The sequence below is a fragment of the Anomaloglossus baeobatrachus genome (genome assembly GCF_048569485.1).
Source record: "Anomaloglossus baeobatrachus isolate aAnoBae1 chromosome 3 unlocalized genomic scaffold, aAnoBae1.hap1 SUPER_3_unloc_2, whole genome shotgun sequence".
NCBI lineage: Eukaryota > Metazoa > Chordata > Amphibia > Anura > Aromobatidae > Anomaloglossus > Anomaloglossus baeobatrachus.
This window is the reverse complement of record NW_027441781.1, coordinates 603254-630350: the sequence shown is the minus strand read 5'-3', so window position 1 is coordinate 630350 and position 27097 is coordinate 603254. Positions and strand designations below refer to the sequence as shown.

The following is a 27097-nucleotide window of genomic DNA, read 5'->3' as shown; positions in this document are numbered from 1 at the left end:
CCCCATCATGTAGTATCGGCAAGTGTAGGGCCCTCCAACATGGAGCTACACGCCCTGCCCTGTGTAAGCTTCCTAAAGGGCCATTTATATGCTGCGTCATCGCTAACAATATATCTTCGGGGTCACGGTGTTTGTGACGCACATCCGGCGTTGTTAGCGACATCGCAGCGTGTGACAGGCTGGAGCAACCTTAAACGATCGCAAAAGAGGCAAAAATCGTTTGTCTGAGAGAGGTTGTTTATTTATGAAAAATCGTTGTCTGGTCAGTAGCGATGTTGTTCCTCGTTCCTGCGGCAACACACATCGCTATGTGTGATGAACGTCTCCTTACCTCCATCTACCGGCAAAGAAGAAGGAAGGAGGTGGGCGGCATGTTCTGGCCGCTCATCTCCACCCCTCCTCTGCTATTGGATGGCCACTTAGTGACGCTGCACGAACCACCCCCTTAGAAAGGAGGCGGTTTGCTGGCAACAGCGACGTCACAGGGAAGGTAAGTATGTGTGACGGGTGTAAGCGAGGTTGTGCGCCACGGGCAGCGATTTGCCTGTGACGCACAAACGACGGGGGCAGGTACGCTCGCTAGCGATATCGGTACCGATATCGCAGCATGTAAAGTACCCTTAAACGTGCAGCATCGCCCACCGTAAGCCCGCCCAACGCGTACCCAAGGAATGGTAAGGCGCTTCTCTGGGGCTTCCCACTCCTGGAGAATCATATCTCTGATGATCTCATGCACCGGGAATCCTACTTTCTTTTGGGTTCTTAGACCCCCAAACATTTCCTCCTGTACTGACCTGGCCGATTTCTTTTCCTCAACCCCCATAGTATCCCGCACCGCTCCCAGTAGTTCATCCATGGAGAAGATATATTTGTTCTCGACTTTATCCACTGAAGAGATACCTTCTCCTCTATGACCTCATCTGGTAGTGATGATGGACCTTCTAAAGAGTCTGACTCTGACTCCTCCATGAGGCTAAGTTTCCTCTTCTTGGGTGCTGCGGCTGCAATGGGAAGACGCTGGGAGAAGGATGCTAGGGAAGACTGAACCTCCTGATGTACCAGGCTTCTTAACTCTTCAATGAGGGAGGGTTGTTTCTCTCTGACTACTCAGTCAGTACAGGGTTGGCATAGTCTCTTATTATGGCCCGAAGGAAGCCTCTTGCTACACAACACATTTACGGCTGGAGGTCTTTTCCTTCTTGGATGCCACATTCTTATCTCTTCCGACCTTCACCCAAGTTGCAAGAGAGAAAAAAACTTCGGCACTCAAAAGGAAAAACAGTGGAAAATGTGTTTCTTTTGAAAAAGATTGCTTTTTTTTAATGGTTCTTCATATGAAAAACGAAGAGAAAAAAAACAGTTGTTGACGTTTCGGCTAATACAATAGCCTCTCAGTAAACTATCTATGTATACAGGGTATAATAAAACAAAATATGCATGGAAAACCTCGTCACCAGTCTTCTTCACTCTGTCCTTGGATCAGGTGCTCACTAGATACCATCACTGGTATTACCATTGACTGGGTTCAAGAGCAGACTCTTGCTATCTTTCTCATAACAGGTCATTTCCTGACCGCATATATAGCTGGTGTCACACACAGCGACAACGACAACGACGTCGCTGCTACGTCACCATTTTCTGTGACGTTGCAGCGACGTCCTGTCGCTGTCGCTGTGTGTGACATCCAGCAACGACCTGGCCCCTGCTGTGAGGTCGCCGGTCGTTGCTGGATGTCCAGCTTCATTTTTTGGTCGTCACTCTCCCGCTGTGACACACACATCGCTGTGTGTGACAGCGAGAGAGCGATGAAATGAAGCGAGCAGGGAGCAGGAGCCGGCGTCTGGCAGCTGCGTTAAGCTGTAACCAGCGTAAACATCGGGTAACCAAGGGAAGACCTTTCCCTGGTTACCCGATATTTACCTTCGTTACCAGCCTCCGCTCTTACTGCCAGTGCCGGCTACTGCTCTGTGCACATGTGGCTGCAGTACACATCGGGTAATTAACCCGATGTATACTGTAGCAAGGAGAGCAAGGAGCCAGCGCTAAGCAGTGTGCGCGGCTCCCTGCTCTCTGCACTGTGACATGTAGCTGGCTGCAGTACACATCGGGTTAATTAACCCGATGTGTACTATACCTAGGAGAGCAAGGAGCCAGCGCTAAGCGTGGCTCCCTGCTCTCTGCACATGTAGCGACGTTATGATCGCTGCTGCTTCTGCTGTGTTTGACAGCTAAGCAGCGATCATAACAGCGACTTACAAGGTCGCTGTTACGTCACAGAAAATGGTGACGTAACAGCGACGTCGTTGTCGCTGTCGCTTAGTGTGAACCCAGCTTATCTCACTACTGCATGATTATCGTCAACTGATTTCAAGAGCAGACTCTTGCTATCCTTCTCATAACATTCCACGGAATTGTTAAACTGGTGACTAGGTTTTTCCATGCATATATTTTTTTTGATTATACCCTGTATATATAGACAGTTTATTGAGAAAGGCTATTGTATTAGCCGAAACGTCAACAACTGTTTTTTCGCTTTTCTTTTTTCATATGAAGAGCCATTAATAAAAACAATCTTTATCAAAAGAAACACATTTGCCACTGTTTTCCTTTTGAGTGCTGAAGTTCTTTTCTCTCTCTTGGTTAAATTTTGACTTCTGAGCACCAATTATCACGGTTGAGCCAGATTCTTTACTCTTCTATTCCCCCAAGTTGCAGTATACTCACTGAATCGGGGGCTGTGTTGGGCTCCACAGAAGCAGAGTGGGTAGAGCGATCTCCCTCCATCCTCAGTCCAGCCTGGAGAGTGCTCTGACCGGGATCTTTATTCGGTCCGGATGATATCCCAGCTTCCCACTATGGGGTGATTCCACCTCTACCATCGGTCGGGGGGGAGGGGGGGCAGGCCATCTAACGGGGCGAGCGCCTGGTTTACCGCCACAGTGCTGTAATCACGCATGCGTATGAAATCTGAAAGTGACGCTGGTAAGGAACCCCTGATGACGTCACTTCCTACTCGCCCCAAAGCCATCGTCCGTGAGAGAGGAGGTGCCAAGGAGCTAAAGGAGGCCCTTGGCGAGTCAGCCTACCCACCTTTAGCTCTAAGAGGTGCAGGAGGGGCAGGCGGGTCCCAAATCTGAATGAGACGGAGGCAGCAATAGAGGAGGAAGCGAGTTGGCTCAGACCTCAGTTGCCCGATTGGTAAGGAAGTATGTATGCAACGTTCTCATCACTAGCCACGGAAGCACCACAGGTCACCTTTTCGTGCCCCATAGGGACAGGAAACAACACTGGAGATGGGAGGTGGAAAAGGGGTTATTTAACCTCTTTGTGTTTCCTGTCCCTATTAGGGTAGAGAGGTAACCTCCTGTGTGCTGTCGTGGAAGGTGACTAGAGAAAAATAAAATGTTTGATATTTTACTTTTAAGCACTAGGGGGAGCAGCTGCTGAAATCCTACTGTAGACCTACTGTACTGTATAACTAGGTCACATTACAACTGCAGTAAAAGTGGGTGTAATCTGCCCATGTGTGTGATGTCACCTCCGCCTTCTGTTCTGTGTGTTTCCAAAAGGAGAACAGAGAATGAAGTTAAGGATCACAGTGCGGAGCCATTTTCTTAGTGAGCGCAAAATGATCCTAATATCTAGTGTCACCAAGGACAGCTGCATAGTGCTCCTTACATAGCGCTCTGCACAACCCATACCAGCAATGCTCTGCTACATGCCCGCCTTCAATGATCTGCTGCATGCATGCCAGCCCGCAAATTTCTACCGCACGCCCGCCCACAACGCTCTGCCACACGCACGGCCCACCCCCAATGCTTTGCCTCACGCACGCCCCAATGCTCTGTCGTATGCAGGCCCCCAATGCTCTGCAGCGCGCACACCTCCCAATGCTCTGCTGCACGCACGTCCCTCAATGACTGTTAATCTTACTCGGTTTGGGGCTCCATGCAAGATCTCGCCTCTTGGGGGTAAGTATCATTCTGAGAAAGGTCAAGAATCAGCCTAGAATTACGCAGGAGGACCTGGTCAATGACCTGAAGAGAACTGGGACCACATTCTCAAATATTACTGTAACACACTATGCCTTCATGGATTAAAATTCTGCAGGGCACACAGAGTCCCCCTGCTCATGCCAGCACATCCAGGCTCATTTGAATCTTTCCAATGACCATCTGGATGATCCAGAGAGGCATGGGAGACGGTCATGTGGTCAAGTGAGACCAAACTAGAATTAGTATTACAGCATTGAAGATGGATCGTGGCTGAGTCTTAGGGGTACTTTGCACGTTGCGACATCGCTAGCCAATGCTAGTGATGCCAAGCGCGATAGTACCGCCCCCGTCGCACATGCGATATCTTGTGATAGCTACTTCACACGCACTTACCTGCCCTGCGATGTCGCTCTGGCCGGCTAACTGCCTCCTTCCTAAGGTGGCAGGTCATGCGGCATCACACGGCAGGCGGCAACTAAAAGCCGAGGGGCGGAGATGAGCGGCACGTAAACATCCCGCCCACCTCCGTCCTTCCGCATAGCCGATGGAGGCAGGCAAGGAAATGTTCCTCGCTCCTGCGGCTTCACACACAGCGATGTGTGCTGCCGCAGGAACGAGGAACAACATCGTATCTCCAATTGGTGAGACATTATGAAAATGTCCAACGCTACACAGATCACCGAATTACGACGCTTTTGCGATCGTTTATCGGCGCATCTAGGCTTTACACGTTGCGACATAGTTACCGGTGCCGGATGTGCGTCACTTTCGATTTCACCCCGACGATATCGCAATAGCGATGTCGCAGCGTGCAAAGTACCCCATACAGCATGACAATGACCCGAAACACACAGACAGGGCAACTAAGGACCTAAGGCCTAATAGAAAATCTTTGTAAGGAACTGAAACGCAATACAGCCCAGAAACCTAAAAGATCTGGAGAAGATCTATATGGAGAAGTGAATCAAAATCCCTGCTGCAGCGTGTGCTAACTGGGTCAAGAACTGTAGGAAACATCTGACCTCTGTAAGGCTAGTTTCACATTTGCGTTGAACGGCATCCGTTGCTATCCGCCGCCTTGAGGAATTACAGTAACCGTTGCAGGACACGGTTTATTCCTCATAGACTTCCATTAGCTACGGATAGCAACGGATGGTCTTGCGTTGCATCCGTCCTGCGACGCATCAGTTGTTTTGTCACTGACCGTCAGTGATCGTCGAGCGGAGGGAATGCTGAATGTAGCGTTTTTTGTTGCTGTAAAAAAAAAAAAAAGGCACTCCGCAGGATTCCGTTGGGATCCGTTACGAGGCATAATGAATGTCTATGGTGCTGGATGCCGTCGCCATGTGTTTGGCGACAGATTCCAGTGCAGGACTCGGTCACATTCTACGGAGCATGCTCAGCATGTCCAGCAGAACGTTCTAAATAGTTTAAAAGCACTCCTGGTCTTGCTCTCTCTCTCTCGGTCTCCAACTCTCTGTCGGTTTGTCTCTCCCTCTCTCATACTCACCGATCACCGGCGTGGCGCTGCACGGCTGTCACACTTCTCTGGCGGCTTCTTCTCTTTTGAAAATGCCAGACGCTCATTATTCCATTTAGTATTCACTGCTTCCCCCGCCCACCGGTGCCTATGATTGGTTGCAGTCAGTCACGCCCCCACGCTGAGTGACAGCTGTCTCACTGCATCCAATCACAGCCGTCAGTGGGCGGGTCTATATCGTGCAGTCCAATAAATAAAAAAAAATTTAAAAAAAACGGCGAGCAGTCCCCCCCCAATTTTGATACCAGCCAAGTTAAAGCCACACAGCTGAAGGCTGGTATTCTCAGGATGGGGAGCCCCACAGCCTAAAAATAACAGCCGGCAGAAGCCCGGAATTGCCACATCCATTAGATGCGACAGTCTCGGGACTCTACCCGGCTTATCACGAATTGCCCTGGTGCTGTGGCAATCGGGGTAATAAGGAGTTAATGGCAGCAGCCCATAGCTGCCATTAAGTCCTAGGACCTAGGTTAATCATGGCAGGCGTCTATGAGACACATTCCATAATTAGCCTGTAAGTGAAAGTTCATAAACACATACACCCAAAAAAATACTTTCTTTGGAATAAAAGACAAAAAACACCCTCTTTCCCCACTTTATTAAAATCCCCCAAATACCTTTCCAGGTCCAGCGTAATCCACGAGGTCCCGCGACGCATCCAGCTCTGCTACATGAAGCTGACAGGAGCAGCCGTAGAACACGACCGCTCTCTGTCAGCACCACACAGTAACTGAACTGAGTCGCGCTGTCAGCAGGGACGTCACTGAGGTAATGCCTGTGGGTGTGCGGTGATGATGGGTGCGATAGCGCCTGTGTGTGCGGAGATGATGAGTGTGGTAGTGCCTGCGTGTGCCATGATGATAAGTGCGATAGTGCCTGCGTGTGCCGTGATGATGGGGGCGCTCTCTCTCGGCTAGAAAAGTTAACGCAACGCGTTATTTCACAGGAATCCTGTCATGTAGAACTGTTGAAGGGTCTTCATCCCCCTCCTCTTCTTCACCAGCCACAGGTCGTCTTGACGATTATCTGATCGGCCTGGAAGCTTAAGGTATTTATGACTTTGGGTGATGGTAGAACTAAAGCCAAAAGATTCAGAGAAAGACAATTCTTTGTTATATTGGCGGGAAAACTTCCAAAGCAGGTAACAAGGGCTGTGTTAATGCCAGAAAAATGAAAAACATATTTCCAGAATCCCTGTGGAGTGCTGAGCCCAACGCACCGTCTAGTTCTACTGGGGAATCGCCGGAATCACGAAAAATTAGTATTGGCCAGTAAAATTGTACTAGAGGCGGTGTGTTTGGCATCAATGTAAATGAAAAATCGAGATATTAAATATGACGCTAATATCTTGCACCTGAGTGGCCCAGGAGCAAAGATATGAAAAATCCTAGAATTAAGAAGCTTTGTAACCATCTCAAGCACAGCCCACAAAGATTGTAAAATGATGTCACAGACAAGGGGGGTCACCTAAGCCTCTCAGGGGCCAGTCAGTCAGTACTTTGGAAGGCATCATGAAGGGTGATGCTGGCTGATTATAACATCTTCTTCTCTTGGAGTTCCCTCCACTCCCTAAGCAGACGTCCCTTCTATGGCACAAGCTTAGTAAGTTTCACTTTTATACCTTTTATTTTAATGTAACTGTCTATGCCGAAATGTGTATTGTTCCCTTTTGTAAATTCTTGTATATTCTTTAAACACTGCCTATTTTTGGATTAAATATATAAAAAATTTAAGAGTTTCTTTCCTTATGCTTTATATACGAATCCAAAAACCCGAAGGGCCTTATGCTATCTGAAACGGGTCCCCAGCTACCTGTAGAAAGTCTGGGTGGTGGCAGCGTAATTCTTTTGCATAGAATTATTGGAGTGCTATCATTAAGGGTACCGAGGTATATAAATATTCCATTAGCAGGAATCGGGGATATATACATTTACCCTTGCTGTGAGACCTCCAATATTTGGCATTATCAGCTCAGCAGCCCCATCTTATGCATTGTTCTGCAGTACCAAAAGTGGCCTGCAGACAAGGGGGGCGCTAGAGAGTAGTCGTGTGTGACAAATCAGTGAACAGCTGCGGATTTCTGAGTGACTTCCCCGGCTGTTCGTGACAAATCCGTTGCCTTTATTATCACACTATTTGCAAGGCATCCGTCACACAACGCAATGCAACGGATGCCGTTCAACGCAAGTGTGAAACTAGCCTAACTGCAAACAAAGGTTTTTGTACCAATTGCTAAGTGCTGTATTTCCATTGTATCAAATATTTATTTAACGTAATAAAATCTAAATTCATTATTTAAAGATCATGCAATGTAATTTTCTATATTGTTTCTTTATTCTGTCACAGTTGAAGTTACCTACAATAAAAATTACAGCCCTTTCCATTCTTTGCAGGTGGGAAAATTTGCTAAATTGTCCACGTATCAAATTCGAATATTGGGAGAATAAGCTTCTTACCTTTTGATACAACTTGAGTTGTCTTTCTGAGGAAGGCAAGGTGGTTGGATCAGCGGTTCTCAAAAATAGTGGGTCGCTGTTCAGGCACCAGATTTATTGTTGCCAATCAGCATGGGACATATAAGATTTTGCGTGAGTTGTCCTAATTAAATTATAAAGATCATGTATGTATGTATAGAAGACACCCCTCTGAAACAATAAAGTATCAGAAGTAGCTCTCCCTTTGTCTCAAACAAATAAAAGATTACATCATCATCACTAATTTCTATAAGACTATATAAACTTTTAGTTTCACATTCCTGAACTTTACTTTTAACAAAGAAACTGAAACTATACAAGTCCTTATCTAAAGTAAACAGAGGGGTCTCTGTTGCATTACACCAGGGGAGACACAGTACAGGCTCTTACACAAAGACAAAATGGAGTGTAGATTTAACAAAATGGATTCTGCTCTCATTCAAGCAATATACAAATGGATGAATAAAGCGTACAGCTTGGCTATAACAAAAAAAAAAAAATTCTCTATCAAATTAAAAATGTGTAAAAAGATCATTTGTAAACGGGCGGCACGGTGGCTCAGTGGTTAGCACTGCAGTCTTGCAGCGCTGGGGTCCTGGGTTCGAATCCCACCAAGGACAACAATTGCAAGGAGTAGTGATGAGCGAGTATGCTTGTTACTACTACTTACCCCGATTTGCCAACGCACTAGGGTAAATCGTGAAGAGCCGGGTACAGTCCCAGATCTGTCGCATATAATGTATGCGGCAATTCTGGGCGGCTGCTGACTGATATTGTTAGGGTGGGGGGCTCCCCATAACGTGGAGCTCCCCATTCTGAGAATACCAGCCTTCAGCCGTATGGCTTTATCTGGCTGGTATTAAAATTGGGGGGACCGCACGCCGTTTTATTTAATTATTTATTTCACTGCACAGTATACACACACACACCGGCTGCTGTGTTTGGGTGCAGTGAGACACCTGTCACTCAGCGTGGGGGGCGTGTCTCACTGCAACCAATCATAGGCGCCGAAAAGCAGGAAAACAGGGATTACGAGATTGTTTAATGAGCGGCCGGCTTTTTCAAAAGAGGAAAAGCCGCCGGAGTTTAGTGAACAGCCGTGCAGCGCCGCAGCAGTGATTGGGGAACGGTAAGTAAGAGAGAGGGGGGAGAATGACCGACAGACTGTGAGATGGGGACAGACAAGACAGAGAGAGACAGACAGAGCGAGACCGACCGACGGGAGATAGAATGAAAAAAAAAAATGACCGACATAGTTAGTAAAAAGCACAAAACGTGCGTTTTGGACATCGGAGTGCCACACAATGTTTTATGTAAAATCTTTCATGCAGGGCTGGATTATAGGCGGGGCAGGCGGGGCTTCAGCCCCGGGGCCCCCACCATAAGAGCTTCCAAGGGGGCCCCCACCACCAGGGCCATACTTGCCACCCGTCAGCAATTTTTTTTTTTTTTTCTTCACACCCTCTCCCCCTCCGTAAAGACAGTCTAATAAATCAGCTGTGTTTTCGGGGGGGGAGAGGTGCGCGCACCTACATTTATTTGTATGTGCGTCTCTAAGACGCAAAAACAAACTCCGGTCGCAGGACGCTGATTGACCCCGGAAGTAGTTTGTACTTCCGGGGTCAGAGGTTTGCCTGCTCCCTGCTCTGCTGCGGGGTCCAATGCCGCGGCCGTCACAGCAGGACGCCGCCCAGGCCGCGGATGAGAAGACCGGCGCCGAGGCCGCGGATGAGACGACCGGCGCCGTGGCCAGGAGAGGAGACTCACCGGAGCAGGAGGATGGCCGCGGCACCGGAACAGCAGCAGGAGGACGGCGGCCTATACCGGAGCAGCAGGAGGATGGCATCAGAGCAGGTAAGGGCAGAGCTGAAGAAAGATGTGTGGTGTGTGAAGCAGAGCTGCGTGTGTGTGTGTGTGAGAGAAACAGAGCTGTGTGTGTGTGTGAGAGAAACAGAGCTGTGTGTGTGTGTGTGTGTGTGTGTGTGTGTGTGTGTGTGTGTGTGAGAAACAGAGCTGTGTCTGTGTGTGTGTGTGTGAGAAACAGAGCTGTGTGTGTGTGTGTGTGTGTGAGAAACAGAGCTGTGTGTGTGTGTGAGAAACAGAGCTGTGTGTGTGTGAAACAGAGCTGTGTGTGTGTGAAACAGAGCTGTGTGTGTGTGTGTGTGTGTGTGAAACAGAGCTGTGTGTGTGTGAAACAGAGCTGTGTGTGTGAAGCAGAGCTGAAGAAAGGTGTGTGTGTGAATCAGAGCTGTGTGTGTGTGAATCAGAGCTGTGTGTGTGAAACAGAGCTGAAGAAAGATGTGTGTGTGAAGCAGAGCTGAAGAAAGGTGTGTGAAGCAGAGCTGTGTGTGTGAAGCAGAGCTGTGTGTGTGAAACAGAGCTGTGTGTGTGTGAAACAGAGCTGTGTGTGTGTGAAACAGAGCTGTGTGTGAAACAGAGCTGTGTGTGTGTGTGTGTGTGTGTGTGAAGCAGAGCTGAAGAAAGGTGTGTGTGTGTGAAGCAGAGCTGTGTGTGTGAAACAGAGCTGAAGAAAGATGTGTGTGTGTGAAGCAGAGCTGAAGAAAGATGTGTGTGTGTGTGAAGCAGATGTGTGTGTGTGTGAAGCAGAGCTGTGTGTGTGAAGCAGATGTGTGTGTGTGAAGCAGAGCTGTGTGTGTGAAGCAGAGCTGTGTGTGTGTGTGTGAAACAGAGCTGTGTGTGTGTGAAACAGAGCTGTGTGTGTGTGTGAGAGAAACAGAGCTGTGTGTGTGTGTGTGTGTGTGAGAAACAGAGCTGTGTGTGTGTGTGTGTGTGTGTGTGTGTGTGTGTGAAACAGAGCTGTGTGTGTGTGTGTGTGTGTGTGAAACAGAGCTGTGTGTGTGTGAAACAGAGCTGTGTGTGTGTGAAACAGAGCTGAAGAAAGGTGTGTGTGTGTGTGTGTGTGTGTGAATCAGAGCTGTGTGTGTGTGTGTGAATCAGAGCTGTGTGTGTGAAACAGAGCTGAAGAAAGATGTGTGTGTGAAGCAGAGCTGAAGAAAGGTGTGTGAAGCAGAGCTGTGTGTGTGAAACAGAGCTGTGAGTGTGTGAAACAGAGCTGTGTGTGAAACAGAGCTGTGTGTGTGTGTGAAGCAGAGCTGAAGAAAGGTGTGTGTGTGAGAAGCAGAGCTGTGTGTGTGAAACAGAGCTGAAGAAAGATGTGTGTGTGTGTGAAACAGAGCTGAAGAAAGATGTGTGTGTGTGTGAAGCAGATGTGTGTGTGTGTGTGTGTGAAGCAGAGCTGTGTGTGTGAAACAGAGCTGAAGAAAGATGTGTGTGTGTGAAGCAGAGCTGAAGAAAGAGGTGTGTGTGTGTGAAGCAGATGTGTGTGTGTGTGAAGCAGAGCTGTGTGTGTGTGAAGCAGAGCTGTGTGTGTGTGAAGCAGAGCTGTGTGTGTGTGTGTGTGTGTGAGAAGCAGAGCTGTGTGTGTGTGTAGCAGAGCTGTGTGTGTGTGAAGCAGAGCTGTGTGTGTGAAGCAGAGCTGTGTGTGTGAAGCAGAGCTGTGTGTGTGAAGCAGAGCTGTGTGTGTGTGAAGCAGAGCTGTGTGTGTGTGAAGCAGAGCTGTGTGTGTGAAGCAGCTGTGTGTGTGTGTGTGTGAAGCAGAGCTGTGTGTGTGTGTGTGTGTGAAGCAGAGCTGTGTGTGTGAAGCAGAGCTGTGTGTGAAGCAGCTGTGTGTGTGTGAAGCAGAGCTGTGTGTGTGAAGCAGAGCTGTGTGTGTGTGTGAAGCAGAGCTGTGTGTGTGTGTAGCAGAGCTGTGTGTGTGTGTGTGAAGCAGAGCTGTGTATGTGTGTGAAGCAGAGCTGTGTGTGTGTATATATGAATCAGAGCAGTCTGTGCAGCACCCCAGAGCGCTAAGCCACACATCCCAGTAATGTGTACGCCACCAGAGCTGTTTGCCACTCCAGCAACATCTATGCCCCCCCCCCCAGTAACGTCTATGCCCCCTGCCCCTCCTGTAATGTATATATTGTAGGCCCTAGCCCCTCCTGTGATGTATATACAGAAGTGATGTGTCAGTGTGCATGGTGTGCAGTCATATCTGTTAGTGATGGCCATCATGCAACACAGCCACATGTCCTGGAGGAGCTGGACGGAAACAAGCGGGGGAGGTGAGTGATGCTGCTTGTGACTTCTCCATATTAACACCTGTAATGCGTCTGTGTCTGCATGTGTGTCAGTGTATATGACTGTGCATATATTTGTCTGTTTAAATGTATTTTTGTGATTTTTTTTCTTCAAATATGTATATGTACGTATGCCTGTATGTGTATGTGCGTGTCTGTGTGTGGATGGGGCCCACTGAGACTCAACCGGGGACCACAAAAACCTGGAGCCGGCCCTGGCTGCCTTAACATTGGGATGAATAAAAAAATATGTGAGTAACTCTACTTTCTGTGTATACGTGACTGCTGTGAGTGATCCTGGACTGTATCTGTATTGTACTGTGTGTATAAGTGACGGCTGTGAGTGATCCTGGACTGTGTCTGTATTGTACTGTGTATAAGTGACGGATGTTAACGTTTATGGGGCCCCCACCAGATTTTCTGCCCAGGGGCCCCCACCAACCTTAATCCGGCCCTGCTTTCATGTATTAATCTCAAAAAGTAACATACACAAGCTCTATCTCACTATTGGGTATGTGCCCTTAACATTTCCGCCATGAAAATTCATTTTGGTGTCATTTTGGAAGGTTTTCTGGTGAGTCCGTAAAAATGGCGTAAAACGCGGACAAAATTGTTCACAGCTGTGACTTTTGAGTGATAAATGCTTCAAGGGGTCTTCCCCATGCTGTTGCCATGTCATTTGAGCACTCTTCTGAGACTTTTGTGACATTTTTAGGGTTTCTACATGCTGCCGGGGGTCATTTCACAAAAATACTCGGGTCTCCCATAGGTTAACATTGGGCTCGGTAATCGGGCCGAGTACACGAGTATCTTGGGATGCTCGGCCCGAGCCTCGAGTACCCGAGCTTTTTAGTACTCGCTCATCACTGGCAAGGAGTTTGTATGTTTTCCGCGTGTTTGCGTGGGTTTCCTCCCACATTCCAAAGACATAAAGATAGGAACCTTAGATTGGGAGCCCCAATGGGGACAGTGTTCCTGATGTAGTAAAGTGCTGCGGAATATGTTAGCGCTATATAAAAATAAAGATTTATTTTTTATTTTATTTTTAAATGATCCATTATAAAAAGTACACAACCGTAATGACATAAAATGAACTCTTTGTTAACAGATATTAATAGACTTTTACTATTTACTAAAGCAGACAATCTATTAATGACTATGGCTTCACTCCTGTGTGAATTCTCTCATGTCTAATAAGAAGTGATTTCAAAGCAAAACATTTCCCACATTCTGAACATGAATATGGCTTCTCTCCTGTGTGAATTCTCTCATGTGCAACACGATCTGATTTCCGATTAAAACATTTCCCACATTCTGAACATGAATATGGCTTCTCTCCTGTGTGAATTCTCTCATGTGTAATAAGATTTGATTTCCGATCAAAACATTTCCCACATTCTGAACATGAATATGGCTTCTCTCCTGTGTGATTTCTCTCATGTGTAATGAGAGCCAATTTATGAGCAAAACATTTCTCACATTCTGAACATGAATATGGCTTCTCTCCTGTGTGAATTCTCAAATGTTGAACAAGTTCTGATTTCTGTGCAAAACATTTCCCACATTCTGAACATGAATATGGCTTCTCTCCTGTGTGAATTCTCTCATGTTTAACAAGATCTGATTTCAAAGCAAAACATTTCTCACATTCTGAACATGAATATGGCTTCACTCCTGTGTGAAATCTCTCATGTGTCATGAGAGCTGATTTCTGAGCAAAACATTTCTCACATTCTGAACATGAATATGGCTTCTCTCCTGTGTGATTTCTCTCATGTGTAATGAGAGCCAATTTATGAGCAAAACATTTCTCACATTCTGAACATGAATATGGCTTCTCTCCTGTGTGATTTCTCTCATGTGTAATGAGAGCCAATTTATGAGCAAAACATTTCCCACATTCTGAACATGAATATGGCTTCACTCCTGTGTGAATTCTCTCATGTGTAATAAGATTTGATTTCTGATCAAAACATTTCCCACATTCTGAACATGAATATGGCTTCTCTCCTGTGTGAATTCTCTCATGTGTAATAAGATTTGATTTCCGATCAAAACATTTCTCACATTCTGAACATGAATATGGCTTCTCTCCTGTGTGATTTCTCTCATGTGTAATGAGAGACAATTTATGAGCAAAACATTTCTCACATTCTGAACATGAATATGGCTTCTCTCCTGTGTGAATTCTCTCATGTGTAATAAGATTTGATTTCTGATCAAAACATTTCCCACATTCTGAACATGAATATGGCTTCTCTCCTGTGTGAATTCTCTCATGTGTAATAAGATTTGATTTCCGATCAAAACATTTCTCACATTCTGAACATGAATATGGCTTCTCTCCTGTGTGATTTCTCTCATGTGTAATGAGAGCCAATTTATGAGCAAAACATTTCCCACATTCTGAACATGAATATGGCTTCACTCCTGTGTGAATTCTCTCATGTGTAATAAGATTTGATTTCTGATCAAAACATTTCCCACATTCTGCACATGAATATGTCTTCTCTCCTGTGTGAATTCTCTCATGTCTAACAAGACTTGATTTCTGAGCAAAACATTTTCCACATTCTGCACATGAATATGGCTTCTCTCCTGTGTGAATTCTCTCATGTGTAATGAGATTTGATTTCAGAGAAAAACATTTTCCACATTCTGAACATGAATATGGCTTCTCTCCTGTGTGAATTCTCTCATGTGTAATGAGTTTTGATTTCTGAGTAAAACATTTCTCACATTCTGAACATGAATATGGCTTTGCTTCTTTGTTACTTTCACTTCCCTTAGCATTCTGTGTGGGACTCCTGGTACAGTCATCTGCCATAAATAAAATTGAAGTTATAAGCTTTTAATAATATAACCTCAAACATACACAGACACACATAAATCCATACAAATTCCAAAGTGTGTAGTGTTCTACTTTAAAAGGCCTATGTGACAGTAAATACCCAAAATGACATTTTAAAAACTGCACCCTTCGAAGTGCTCAAAACGACATTCAATAAAACATATCTACAAAATCATATCCAGTGGCACTCAATAATATAAGGATACTTTGGCATTGCATTACTGCTGTAGAAATATTAGAAAAAAGGGATTAATACATAGGTAATGAGAAAAACGAGTAAAACGACATAGGCATTGCATTACTGCTTTAGATATATTTGCAAAGTGAGATTCTTCATTTATGTACAGGTAAAATAGATCTTTGTACCGTGTTAGCCAGTAGAGAAAAAAATTGTTTAAAAGAACTGAAGTCCTCAGTGCTTGATACCTTTTAATGGCTAACTGAAAAGATGGTAATAATAGCAAGCTTTCGAGACTACTCAGGTCTCTTCTTCAGGCTCAATATAACACAATCTGAAGAGTCACATATTTATACACAACAGGACATAGGATGGGGCAGTAAATAAAACAAGTTATGTGAAGCAGAACTATCACTATGGCAAGAGGACAAACTGCTGTGGCCATAAATATTGTTGCAGTTCAGTGTGAAAGTTTTATTGACCTCTGATTGAGGTTGTCTGGTCCAGGGCTGTGATGCCCCCGGATGGTCTGAGGAGCACATCTCTTAATTGATGTAAAAAGACATGAATCCATGAGACACATTCATCATTCCTGCTCTGAATGAATTCATCCTCTTCCTGAGCTGTTGTCCTGTCTCCCCTACATACAGACCCCAGTTGGACATTTAGTACATATAATTAAGTACACCACATTGGTTGTGGTGCAGCTGAAGGTACCTGGGATCTTGTAGTCCTGATATGATCTGGGAATCTTTATCTTGTCCGTTGTCAATATAAATGGACAGGTCTTACATTTTTTTCTGGTTGAAGGGAAGTGTTCTTGTAGTTGTTGGAGAGGACAGGGAGCTTCTGACAATGAAGCTTCTTAGATTTGGGGGCTGTCTAAAACACAGAAGTGGGGGGGCTGGAAAAATAGATTTTAACTGGGCATCTTTTTGCACTAATGGGTGTAGTTTCCGTGTAGCTCCTCTTAACACCTCCAGATGTGGATTGTGATTGCAAGAGGGACCCGGTTGTTTTCTTCTTTAGTTTTATAATGTAGGAGATGGTTTCTTGATATTCTCGTGGCTCTTGTAATCTGGTTTTCAATTGTTCTTGGGTGGTAGCCTTGATTCATAAAGGTCTTTCTGAGGCCCTCAAGGTGATTGTCTCTATCTGTACTGTTGGAACATATCCAATTGTACCGGATAGCCTGGCTGTATACAATAGTTTGTGTGTTTTGGATGAAAACTGTCCCATTTCAGGGATGTTGGACGGTCAATTGGCTTCTTGTACAGGGATGTCTCTATTTCATTGTTCCATAGTTTAATGATGGTGTCCAAGAAGTTGATTTCAGTGCAGGAGTAGTTGAGGGTTAGGTTGATGGTGGGATGAAACGGATTAAAGTGTTCATGGAAGGTCTTCAGCTGCTCCTCAGACTCTGTCCAGATGATTAAATATATCGTTAATGTAACGGTAGTAGGCCAGAGGCCAGATAGGACAAGAGGATAAAAAGTCACTCTCAAGCTTGGCCATGAAAAGATTTACATATTGTGGTGCCATTTTGCTTCCCATTACAGTCCCAGTCTCCTGTAAATATATCTTATTGTCAAATGCAAAGTAATTATGGGTGAGGATGAATTTTGTAAGCTTCACTACAGAATCGGCATCAGTTCCTGTATTTTCCAGGAAGACTTTGCAGGCATTCAATCCATCCTGGTGTGTAATATTAGTGTACAAGGATTCCACATCCATGGTGGCAAGGATGGTTCCCTGTGGTAGAGAACCTATTGCTGACAGTTTTCTCAATAGGTCAGTAGTGTCCTGGATGTATCCCTTACCAAGGGTTTAAGGATACCCTCTACCCATCCAGAGACTTGTTCAGTGAGGGTGCCCACACATGAAATGATGGGTCTTCCTGGATTTCCAGATTTGTGAATTTTGGGAAGCATGTAGAATGTGCCTATTCTTGGACTTACCGGTATCAGTTCATCAGCTATTGAGGATATGTCAGGCAGACAAGAGACCAACTTCTTAAGTTCCTTATAATAGTCCTGTGTAAGGTCAGACTCCAATTTTTTATAGTAGCGTGTGTCCATCAGTTGTCTATGTGCTTCATTCATGTAGTCTGATTTGTTTATCATGACTATTGCACCCCCCTTGTCTGCAGGTTTAATAATGATTTCTTTGTTGGTTTTCAAAGATTTTATGGCCCTTCTCTCCTGGGCACTGATGTTGGATCATTGCCTCCTGTGTGTCTAGAATAGTGGATTTTACCAAATGTCTGAAAGGGTCTATATAGTTATCCAAATAAGGGTTGTGTTCTGGTGGAGGTGTCCAATCTGACCTTTTCCTGGTTGTCAAGATCCGTCTTCCTTCAGTCTGGGTGGATTCTGCAACATCTGCATCGTTAAAATATTCCCTCAGACGTAGTCTCCTGAAGTAATCTTCCATGTTCCTGCAGAGTTCAGTTTTGTCTAGAGCTTTAGTAGGACAAAATGAGAGTACCCTAGAAAGCACAGCAAGTTCCACTTTCTTTCCTTTATAATCCGAGAGATTGATAACACAGTTAGATGCTTTTGTGTCTTGAATGGAGTGGTTGTCCAAGTTGTCAGGTTTTAGCTTTGTTCTCAACTAGTGATGAGCGAGCATGCTTGTAACTACTCGGTACTCGCACGAGTATCGCTGTACTCGGGCTGCTCGGCGGGGACCGAGTAATCTCGCGATACTCGTGCTGTACTCGTGGTCTTCATCCCTGCATGTTGGCGCTCTTTTGAGAGCCAGCCCTCATGCAGGGATTGGCTGGCAGACCACTGCAATGCTACAGCCCTGTTAGTTGTGGAATTGCAGTGATTGGCCGGCCTGCACAGCGTGACCGAGCCTTTATACCGGCCGGCGCGCTGTGCTCTGCTCACAGCTATCCAGACAGTCAGTGCAGGGAGAGTGTCGCTGATTCAGGGAAAGCTTTGCGGCCCTTTATAGCTTTTTCAGTTGCAGGGCTGCAAACAGTGTGACCAAAAGTCCTTCTCAGGACTATTCTAGTTGTATACAGGCAGGCAGGGTATAGCCAGGTCGGAGTACAGTAGCAGAGTCCTTCTCAGGACTATTGTTGCTATATACAGGCAGGGTATAGCCAGGTCTGAATACAGGCTAGTGACCAGAAGAGTCCTTGTCAGGACTATTGTACCAGTATACAGGCAGGCAGGCAGGCAGGCAGGCAGGGTATATATAGCCATTCCTAGTGGTGACCGTATACCAGCCTTCATCATATCTGGGGCTGGTGTACACAGTCTAAAACAGTCCAGATAGTGTCTGACTTGTCTGTAATTGTCGCTCCCCAAAAAAACCTGTTAGGTTCTTAGTGCGTCCGTGCTTGGTTTTTAAAACCGCACGTGTGTGCCTGTCGGTGGCAGCGTACAGGTGCACTTGTGTGCAATTTCCACAAACTTTGATATAACGCACAAGTAGTGAATACACGTCAGCACAGCATTGCAAAATGCGCAAGGGCATTGGCAAGGAACAAGGAAGTGGACGTGATGGTGGTGCAGGCAGAGGCCGAGGTCGTGGGCAAGCTCTAATTTCGCCACAACAAAGGGCCACATCTAGTCGCTCGCACGTCCTGTCCCAAATTCTTGGGGACCGCAGCAGTACACCGCTCTTGAACCAAGACCAGTGTCAACAGGTTGTTAGTTGGATAGCAGATAATGCTTCCAGTCAGATTGGCACCACCACAAACACTCTGTCTTCCACACGGTCAAGTGTCAGTAGCCGTGATACTGCACCGCACATTTCTGAACCTGATCCTCCTTCCTACCACCAGGCTGAGTACACGTCCTCCTCGGACATTAATGATCCCACACTTGGACACTCGGAAGAGCTGTTCACGTTTCCATTCACACATTCTGGCCTCTCGCCAGCTCATATTGAAGTGGGTCATGAGGAGATCGTCTGTACAGATGGCCAAATATTTGAGCAGCCACGTTCTCACGAAGTTGGCAACGTGTCTCAACAAGTGGTGGACGATGATGAGACACAATTGTCAGGAAGTCAGGAGGAGGAGCAGGGTGCGGAAGAGGAAGACGACGTGGTGGATGATCCAGTAACTGACCCAACCTGGCAGGAGGATATGCAGAGCGAGGACAGCAGTGCACAGGGGGAGGGAGGCGTAGCATCACAACAGGCAGTAAGAAGCAGGGTGGTGGCCCCAGGCAGAAGTCAGGCAACCGTTCCCCGGAACAACACGACGACACAAGGTGCCTGTACAAATGTTAGGTCTTCCCGAGTCTGGCAGTTTTTTAAGTTGGCTCCAGATGATTCTAAAAAGGCCATTTGCAACACCTGCCGTGCCAGCATCAGCAGGGGTACCAAAACTAGCAGCCTGACCACCACCAGCATGATCAGGCACATGTCAGCCAAGCACCCGACTTTGTGGGAAGTACAACAGAGTCGAGGAGCAGTGCTTGCTGATGTCACTGCTACGTCTTCGCTGGTTGTGCATGCGAGCCAATCCCCTGTCCATGCTGCCTGCGAACAAGCCTCCTCCACTCCTGCACCTACAGTTGCCTACGCAGAAAGAACACCATCATCAAGCACGTCCTTGTCCCAGCGCAGCGTTCAGTTATCCATTCAGCAAACCTTTGAACGCAGGCGCAAATACACTGCCAACACCCCACATGCCACAGTTCTAAATGCTAACATTTCGCGACTGCTTGCGCTGGAAATGTTGCCTTTTAGGCTGGTGGAGACAGAAGCATTCCGCGACCTGATGGCGGCAGCTGTCCCACGTTACTCGGTCCCCAGCCGCCACTATTTCTCCCGGTGTGCCGTCCCCGCGTTGCATAACCACGTGTCACAAAACATCACACGTGCCCTGAACAACGCTGTTTCACCCAAGGTCCACCTAACCACAGACACGTGGACAAGTGCTTGTGGGCAAGGCCGCTACATCTCGTTGACGGCACACTGGGTTAATATTGTGGAAGCTGGGACCCAGTCTGAGCGAGGGACGGAACACGTCCTTCCCACACCAAGGTTTGCAGGCCCTACCTCAGTCAGTTTTTCACCCACACTCTACAGCTCAGGAATGTCATGCTCTTCAGCCTCCTCCTCCTCCTGCGCATCCTCATCCACTGTACCCTCCACACCAGTCCCAAGCTGGAAGCACTGCAGCACTGCCTCGGCGAAGCGGCAACAGGCTGTGCTGAAGCTAATCTGCATCGGTGACAAACCCCACAATGCAGAAGAGGTGTGGACAGCTCTGAAACAGCAGGCAGATCACTGGCTCACACCTCTGAACCTAAAGCCAGGAAAGGTCGTGTGTGACAATGGCCGGAACCTGGTGGCGGCTTTGAGGCGAGGCCAGCTGACACATGTTCCATGCGTGGCCCATGTGCTCAACCTCGTGGTTCAGCGGTTTATAAAGTCATACCCAGAGCTGTCTGATCTGCTGGTAAAAGTTCGCCGCCTGTCTGCACATTTTCGAAAGTCACCTACTGCTTCAGCCGGCCTTGCCGGCTTTCAGCGCCGTTTGCATCTTTCGGCTCACAGACTGGTGTGTGATGTCCCCACGCGTTGGAATTCAACTCTGCACATGTTGGTCAGGATTTGTGAGCAGAAGAGGGCAGTTGTTGAGTACCTGCATCACCTAAGCCGTCGGGAAATGGGTCAAACTCCACACATAACACCTGAGGAGTGGAGATGGATGTCAGACCTATGTACCATCCTCCAAAACTTTGAGGACTCCACCAAGATGGTGAGTGGTGATGACGCCATTATTAGCGTCACCATACCGCTACTCTGCCTTCTAAAACGGTCTCTGCTGAAAAACAAACATGATGCATTGCAGGCGGAGCGCGATGAGTTGCAGCAAGAAACAGTAGTGGGTGTGGGTGATAACACACAGCCCAGCCTCGTCTCATCACAACGTGCAGTGGAGGACTATGACGAGGAGGAGGATGAAGACATGGAGCAACTCTCCGGCCAAATTGAGGATATGATATGCACACCAGTCATATCCTCGGTTCAGCGTGGCTGGCCAGAGGACAGGGTAGATGAGGAGGAGGAGGAGGAGGAGGAGGAGGAGGACAGCATGTTCAGTCATCTTGTTGGTCAGGCTACTGAAGTCCTGGCTGTTAAGAGTCTGGCGCACATGGCTGACTTTATGGTAAGCTGCCTGTCTCGTGACCCTCGCGTTAAGAACATCTTGGCCGACAATCATTACTGGTTGGTAACACTGTTAGACCCACGCTACAAGGAGAACTTTTTGTCTCTTATTCCCGTGGAGGAGAGGTCAACCAAAATGCAGCAGTTCCGGAAGGCCATAGTCACGGAAGTAGGCAAAGCATTCCCCTCACAAAACGCTAGCGGCATAGGTCAGGAATCAGTGGACAACCGAGGCGTACAGCCGAGAGAGGCACAAGTCCAATCCGCCAGAGGTAGGGGAACAGTCTTTAAGATGTGGGACAGTTTTCTCAGCCCCTCACGTACCACAGCCCCTGAGGTGCGGGGTAGTGCCACAAGAAATCCTAAGTTTGCCCAGATGCTGAAGGAGTACCTTGCAGATCGAACAACTGTACTTCGACATTCCTCTGTGCCTTACAATTATTGGGTATCCAAGCTGGACACGTGGCATGAATTGGCTCTCTACGCCTTGGAAGTCCTGGCCTGCCCTGCCGCTAGCGTTTTGTCAGAGCGTGTTTTTAGTGCCGCAGGTGGAATCATTACAGATAAACGCACCCGCCTGTCAACTGAAAATGCTGACAGGCTGACTCTGATCAAGATGAACAAGGGTTGGATTGGGCCAGACTTCACCACACCACCAGCAAATGAGAGCGGAATTTAAAGTTTGCCATGTACCTCCACTCACCCATGGGTACACACTTCTGGACTTTGGATAATCGCTGGACTGCTCCTCCTTCTCCTCATGCGCCACCATGATGACCGTTACAAATTGCAATACTTAGGCCTTTGTTTCAGGTATACCCCCAGTGGTAAATTTTTTCGCCCATTCTTTGCAGAATGGACATTACAACGACAGGAGACCCGCTCCTTTGCAATGGGAACAATGTTTTGAGGCCCTCATGCACGTCTCTACCCAGGGACAACGTGGAGCCTCCCAATTTTTGGCTGCCCTGCCAAAGGGCTATACTATAATACACCCACTTCCTTACAATGGGCACTTCAAGTTTACAGGCTCTCATGCACGTCTCTACCCAGGGACAACGTGGAGCCTCTCAATTTTTGGCTGCCCTGCCAAAGGGCTATACTACAATAGACCCACTTCCTTACAATGGGCACTTCAAGTTTACAGGCCCTCATGCACGTCTCTACCCAGGGACAACGTGGAGCCTCCCAATTTTTGGCTGCCCTGCCAAAGGGCTATACTATAATACACCCACTTCCTTACAATGGGCACTTAATGTTTTGAGGCCCTCATGCACGTCTCTATCCAGGGACAACGTGGAGCCTCCCAATTTTTTGCTGCCCTGCCAAAGGGCTATACTATAATACACCCACTTCCTTACAATGGGCACTTCAGGTTTACAGGCCCTCATGCACGTCTCTATGCAGGGGCATTGGTGAACCTCACAATTTTGGACTGCCCTGGCAAAGGAAAATACTACAAAGACTCACTTCCTCAAAATGGGCACATTAGACTCAAGAGGCTTTCATGTAAGTCTCTTCTCAGGGACATCGGAGTGCCACACAATGTTTTCACGTAAAATCTTTCATGTATTAATCTCAAAAAGTAACATACACCAGCTCTATCTCACTATTGGGTATGTGCCCTTAACATTTCTGCCATGAAAAATCATTTTGGGGTCATTTTGGAAGGTTTTCTGGTGAGTCCGTAAAAATGGCGTAAAACGCGGACAAAATTGTTCACAGCTGTGACTTTTGAGTGATAAATGCTTCAAGGGGTCTTCCCCATGCTGTTGCCATGTCATTTGAGCACTCTTCTGAGACTTTTGTGACATTTTTAGGGTTTCTCCATGCTGCCGGGGGGTCATTTCACAAAAATACTCGGGTCTCCCATAGGATAACATTGGGCTCGTTGCTCGGCCCGAGTACACGAGTATCTTGGGATGCTCGGCCCGAGCTTCGAGCACCCGAGCTTTTTAGTACTCGCTCATCACTATTCTCAACCTGTTTGTATTAAGTCCAGAATTGAGGCGCAGTCTATGTAGTTTCTTTTCCTTGTTGTGGATCAGAAGAGTTTGTAGTCTGTAGTAGTATTGTTGTACTTTTTGCTCTGTGCTTTCTGGAAGTGTCTTCCTTTGTGTTTCAAATTCCCTCTGGATTTTACTCTTGATGCTGTAGAAGACATGCAAAAGGTGGTTCCTTAAGCCCGCTTTACACGCTACAATATATCTTACGATGTGTCGGTGGGGTCACGTCGTAAGTGACGCACATCCGGCATCGTAAGCTATGTTCTAGCGTGTGACAGGTACGTGCGATTGAACGTTAAAACGTTCATCGCATGCACGTCGTTCATTTCTCTAGAATTGAACGTCAGATTGTTCATCGTACCCGGGATAGCACACATCGCAGTGTGTGACACCCCGGGAACGATGAACAGATATTACCTGCGTCCTGCGGCTCCCGGTCAGCAACGCGGAAGGAAGGAGGTGGGTGGGATGTTTACATCTCGCTCAGCTCCGCCCCTCCGCATCTATTGGCAGGCTGCCGCGTGACGTCGATGTGACGCCGAACGTCCCTCCCACTCCAGGAAGTGGACGTTCGCCGGCCACATCGAGGTCGTATGGAAGGTAAGTATGTGTGACGGGGGTTAATCGTTTGTGCGGCACATTCAACAAATTGAACGTGGCGCACATACGATGGGGGCGTTGCAAATCGCATACGATATGGTATGCGAAATTGCAACGTATACAGCAGGCTTTAGTCTCTCAGAAGTCCTGTGACAAAGGTTTTGTGCATAATGGGTATTGTAGGTATGTAGAATTGGGTTTGTAATCCAGAGTCCTTTGGGGACCAGATTCTCCTTTTTGCATTTGGATAAGAAAAATATGTCGCTGTCCAGTTGTGCACGTTTCTTCAGAAGTGTCTTTAGTTCCATCTTTTCAGTTAGCCATTAAAAAGGTATCAACCACTGAGGACTTCAGTTCTTTTACACAATTTTTTAGTTTATGTATTGACCAATCCATGTGAGCCCGCTAACCTTGACAAGCACCTGACCAAGCACTCCACCCTATAGCCAGGGTGTGTCCACCATCTTATTTAGCCAAGAAGCAGACATGCAGATTTTTAATCACACAGAGGCATTTAAGGTTAGGTTCCCAATATAATGAGATCACCTTGTCGAGGTCATCGGGCTCATATGGATTGGCCAATACATAAGCTAAGAATCTCTCTTTGCAAATATCTCTGAAACAGTAATGCAATACCTATGTCTTTTTACTCATTTTTCATGTTAGCAATGCATTTATCCCTTTTTTGTAATATTCCTACAGCAGTAATGCAATGCCAAAGTACACTTTAGATGCGTCACAGAAATTAAAGCAATGTGGAAGGAAAAAAATAAAGATTTTAATTTTTCCCACAAAAGTGTTGCTTTAACCACAAATTTTCATTTTCCCAAGGGTAAGATGAGAAAATGGACCATATACGGTAATTCTGTTGTGCAATTTCTCATGTGTATGCTGATAGCCTATACATGGTGTAAAACTATTGCTTGGGTCAACGGCAAGGCTCGGAAGAGAAGGAGCACAATTTGACTTTTGGAGAACAAAATTGGCTGAATTAGAGGATGTCATGTCACGTTTGTAAAGCCCTTGATGTGCCTAAACAGTGGAACACCCCACAAATCTCATTTTGAAATCTACACCACTGAAGGAATGTATCTAGGTGTGGAGATCATAGGAGTACCCTTATAGAGGGCAAGGGGTCTTTAGCAAACCCACAGCTATTATGGCGACCCATATGCACCCAATGATAAATGTTGCTGGGGGTGTTGGATATGTGGAATGTTGTACCCCATAGGCTGCGAGCTGCAAATGCTGCTGTCAAAGATCAAAAAGTTAACAGCAGCCGGTGAAGCTTACCTCCACTGAATAACTGAATAGACATCATCTGCTGCTAATAATGGAGACTCCGCTTTTGAGCCGCAAGAAGTAATAGGATCTAATAATTTGTTACATATCGAGAAGGAGTTAAAGAAAACCAGGCCACTACAAAAACACTATTTACCTGCAGATATAGAGGTAATCTGAGTACCTAGCATTTAAATGATATCTATCTGGTTTATTAGAACAGTGTGTAACACTAGTCACTGAACGGACAAGCCGTGAGGCAGGGTTATCAAACGTTCTGGGGCCAGATACAAAGAGAACATGCCGTGAACTAAGGGAAAAGTCAAAGGCGTAGTCAGCTCTGGGGTCAGAATATCAGGAGGATAGCGGATATGGGCAAATGGATGGTCAGAGGAGGTCCAAGGTCTGGCAGCTATAGATCAGAACACAGCATAGATAACCGAGGCCCACATTCGCAGGGAGCCGCGATGGACTCTGTTCACAGGCAACCTGAAACTAGCTGCTCAGCTTCAGCTGAGTCTTTTACACTGTTTTCCAGTCCTGTGGAGTGGTTTGTGGCTCCTTGAGAGGGGGGCTAATTTCTATTGAGCTGTGTTCTCCCTATTTAAGGTTTGAGATATTACTTGTTACTGCAGATGATACCTTCAGTTTATGCTCCTGTGATTCCGGTCTTTGTGGCGATCCTTTGTGGGGTTTGCATCTCGTTTCCCAGTGGTGGGGAGAGGGGGTGTTAGATCAGGGTTTGGACAAGAGTTAGTGTTACGCTGGCAGTCCAGACCTGGATACCATCAAGCCTACCCCTGGGATAAGGGACAGCACAAGATCCCTAGTCTGAGGGCCCATTTCGGGGGGTCCCTTCTCCAGTTACCCCGGCACCTCCGTGATACCATGGTTTTGGGACTAACTACTCAGCTAAGTAACTGATCAATCACTCAGAACAGGGAACCCCTGAAGAAACCAAGCACCTCCCAGTTTCAGATTGGACAGTTGAGCTGACGCTTAACAAACTAACAGCTTGGCACGGCCCTGATTCCATAGAAAGGCAAAATTGTCACTCACTGCGTCCAAGAAAGCAGAGAAATTGTGACACAGTGTCTGCACGGAGAAAATGCAGTTACATTCTCCCAGCAGCTGCTCACTTTCAGTCACCAGCACAGTGGGAGTGGCTGAAACAGTCACCACTCACTATATAGTGAGTGCCCAGTAATCAACCCTCTTGTTCGTTGGCTGACAGCCTGTGAGCGGTAACTGTTACTGTTTCCCGCACTGCATTGGTGACTGTATACGAGCAGCAGCAGGGAAAATGTAACTTTATTTTCTCCTTGCAGCTGGGAATGTGACTGTTCTCCTTGTTATTGAATGGTGACTCTTCACTGAGGAGGGTTACCTGTGGAAAGGTCTCTACTCCGTTCATCACCCTGCACATCCATTTCTCCTTTTTCCATTGTGTCTGCAGTGTTCTGCATATCTTTTCCCTGAATTTCAAAGCTGTAAAATAAATAATGTAAAAGTCACGGACAGAAAGAAAAGTCATGTGGAAGGTTCTAGATGGACGCTTCTGCTACAAAGGCCGTGTGGCCCCTGAGACCAATCCATGCATGGGCTCTACGCCTCCTATATCCCCCGTGCTGCCCCAGAGGCAGTTCAGCAGGGATAGAAGCAGACGTGGCAGGATCCACTTAGTGTGGTACATTATGACATTGGGATTTCCTTCATTGTTTTGTCTTCACAATTTGGACGCCCTAATGCTTATTTTTCCGTTATTTTATAATTGTTTTAGTCAACAATGTTGTATTTTTGAAACTCTTTTTGAGGAAAATTAGTTTTATTTAATTTTTTTTCTTTAAAGGAGTTGTCCGACATAAGCGCAAAAATGTTTTGTAAGCTATTCT

The 27097-nt window shown here is 46.6% G+C and overlaps 1 protein-coding gene across 2 annotated transcripts in view; it reads right to left on the bottom strand.

The window, feature by feature from the left end:
• Nucleotides 1-13155: 13155 nt before the first annotated feature.
• The window catches only part of LOC142258717 (uncharacterized), a 491515-nt gene continuing 477573 nt past the window's right edge, over nt 13156-27097 (bottom strand). For both annotated transcript variants that reach the window (XM_075331334.1, XM_075331333.1), the window contains 2 exons: nt 26593-26693; nt 13156-14968 (listed from right to left, as the gene is read on the bottom strand). In XM_075331334.1, the coding sequence (XP_075187449.1) occupies nt 13305-14968; nt 26593-26671 (1743 nt within the window). In that variant the 5' untranslated portion in view covers nt 26672-26693 and the 3' untranslated portion in view covers nt 13156-13304. The remainder of the gene's footprint in view (nt 14969-26592; nt 26694-27097) is intronic.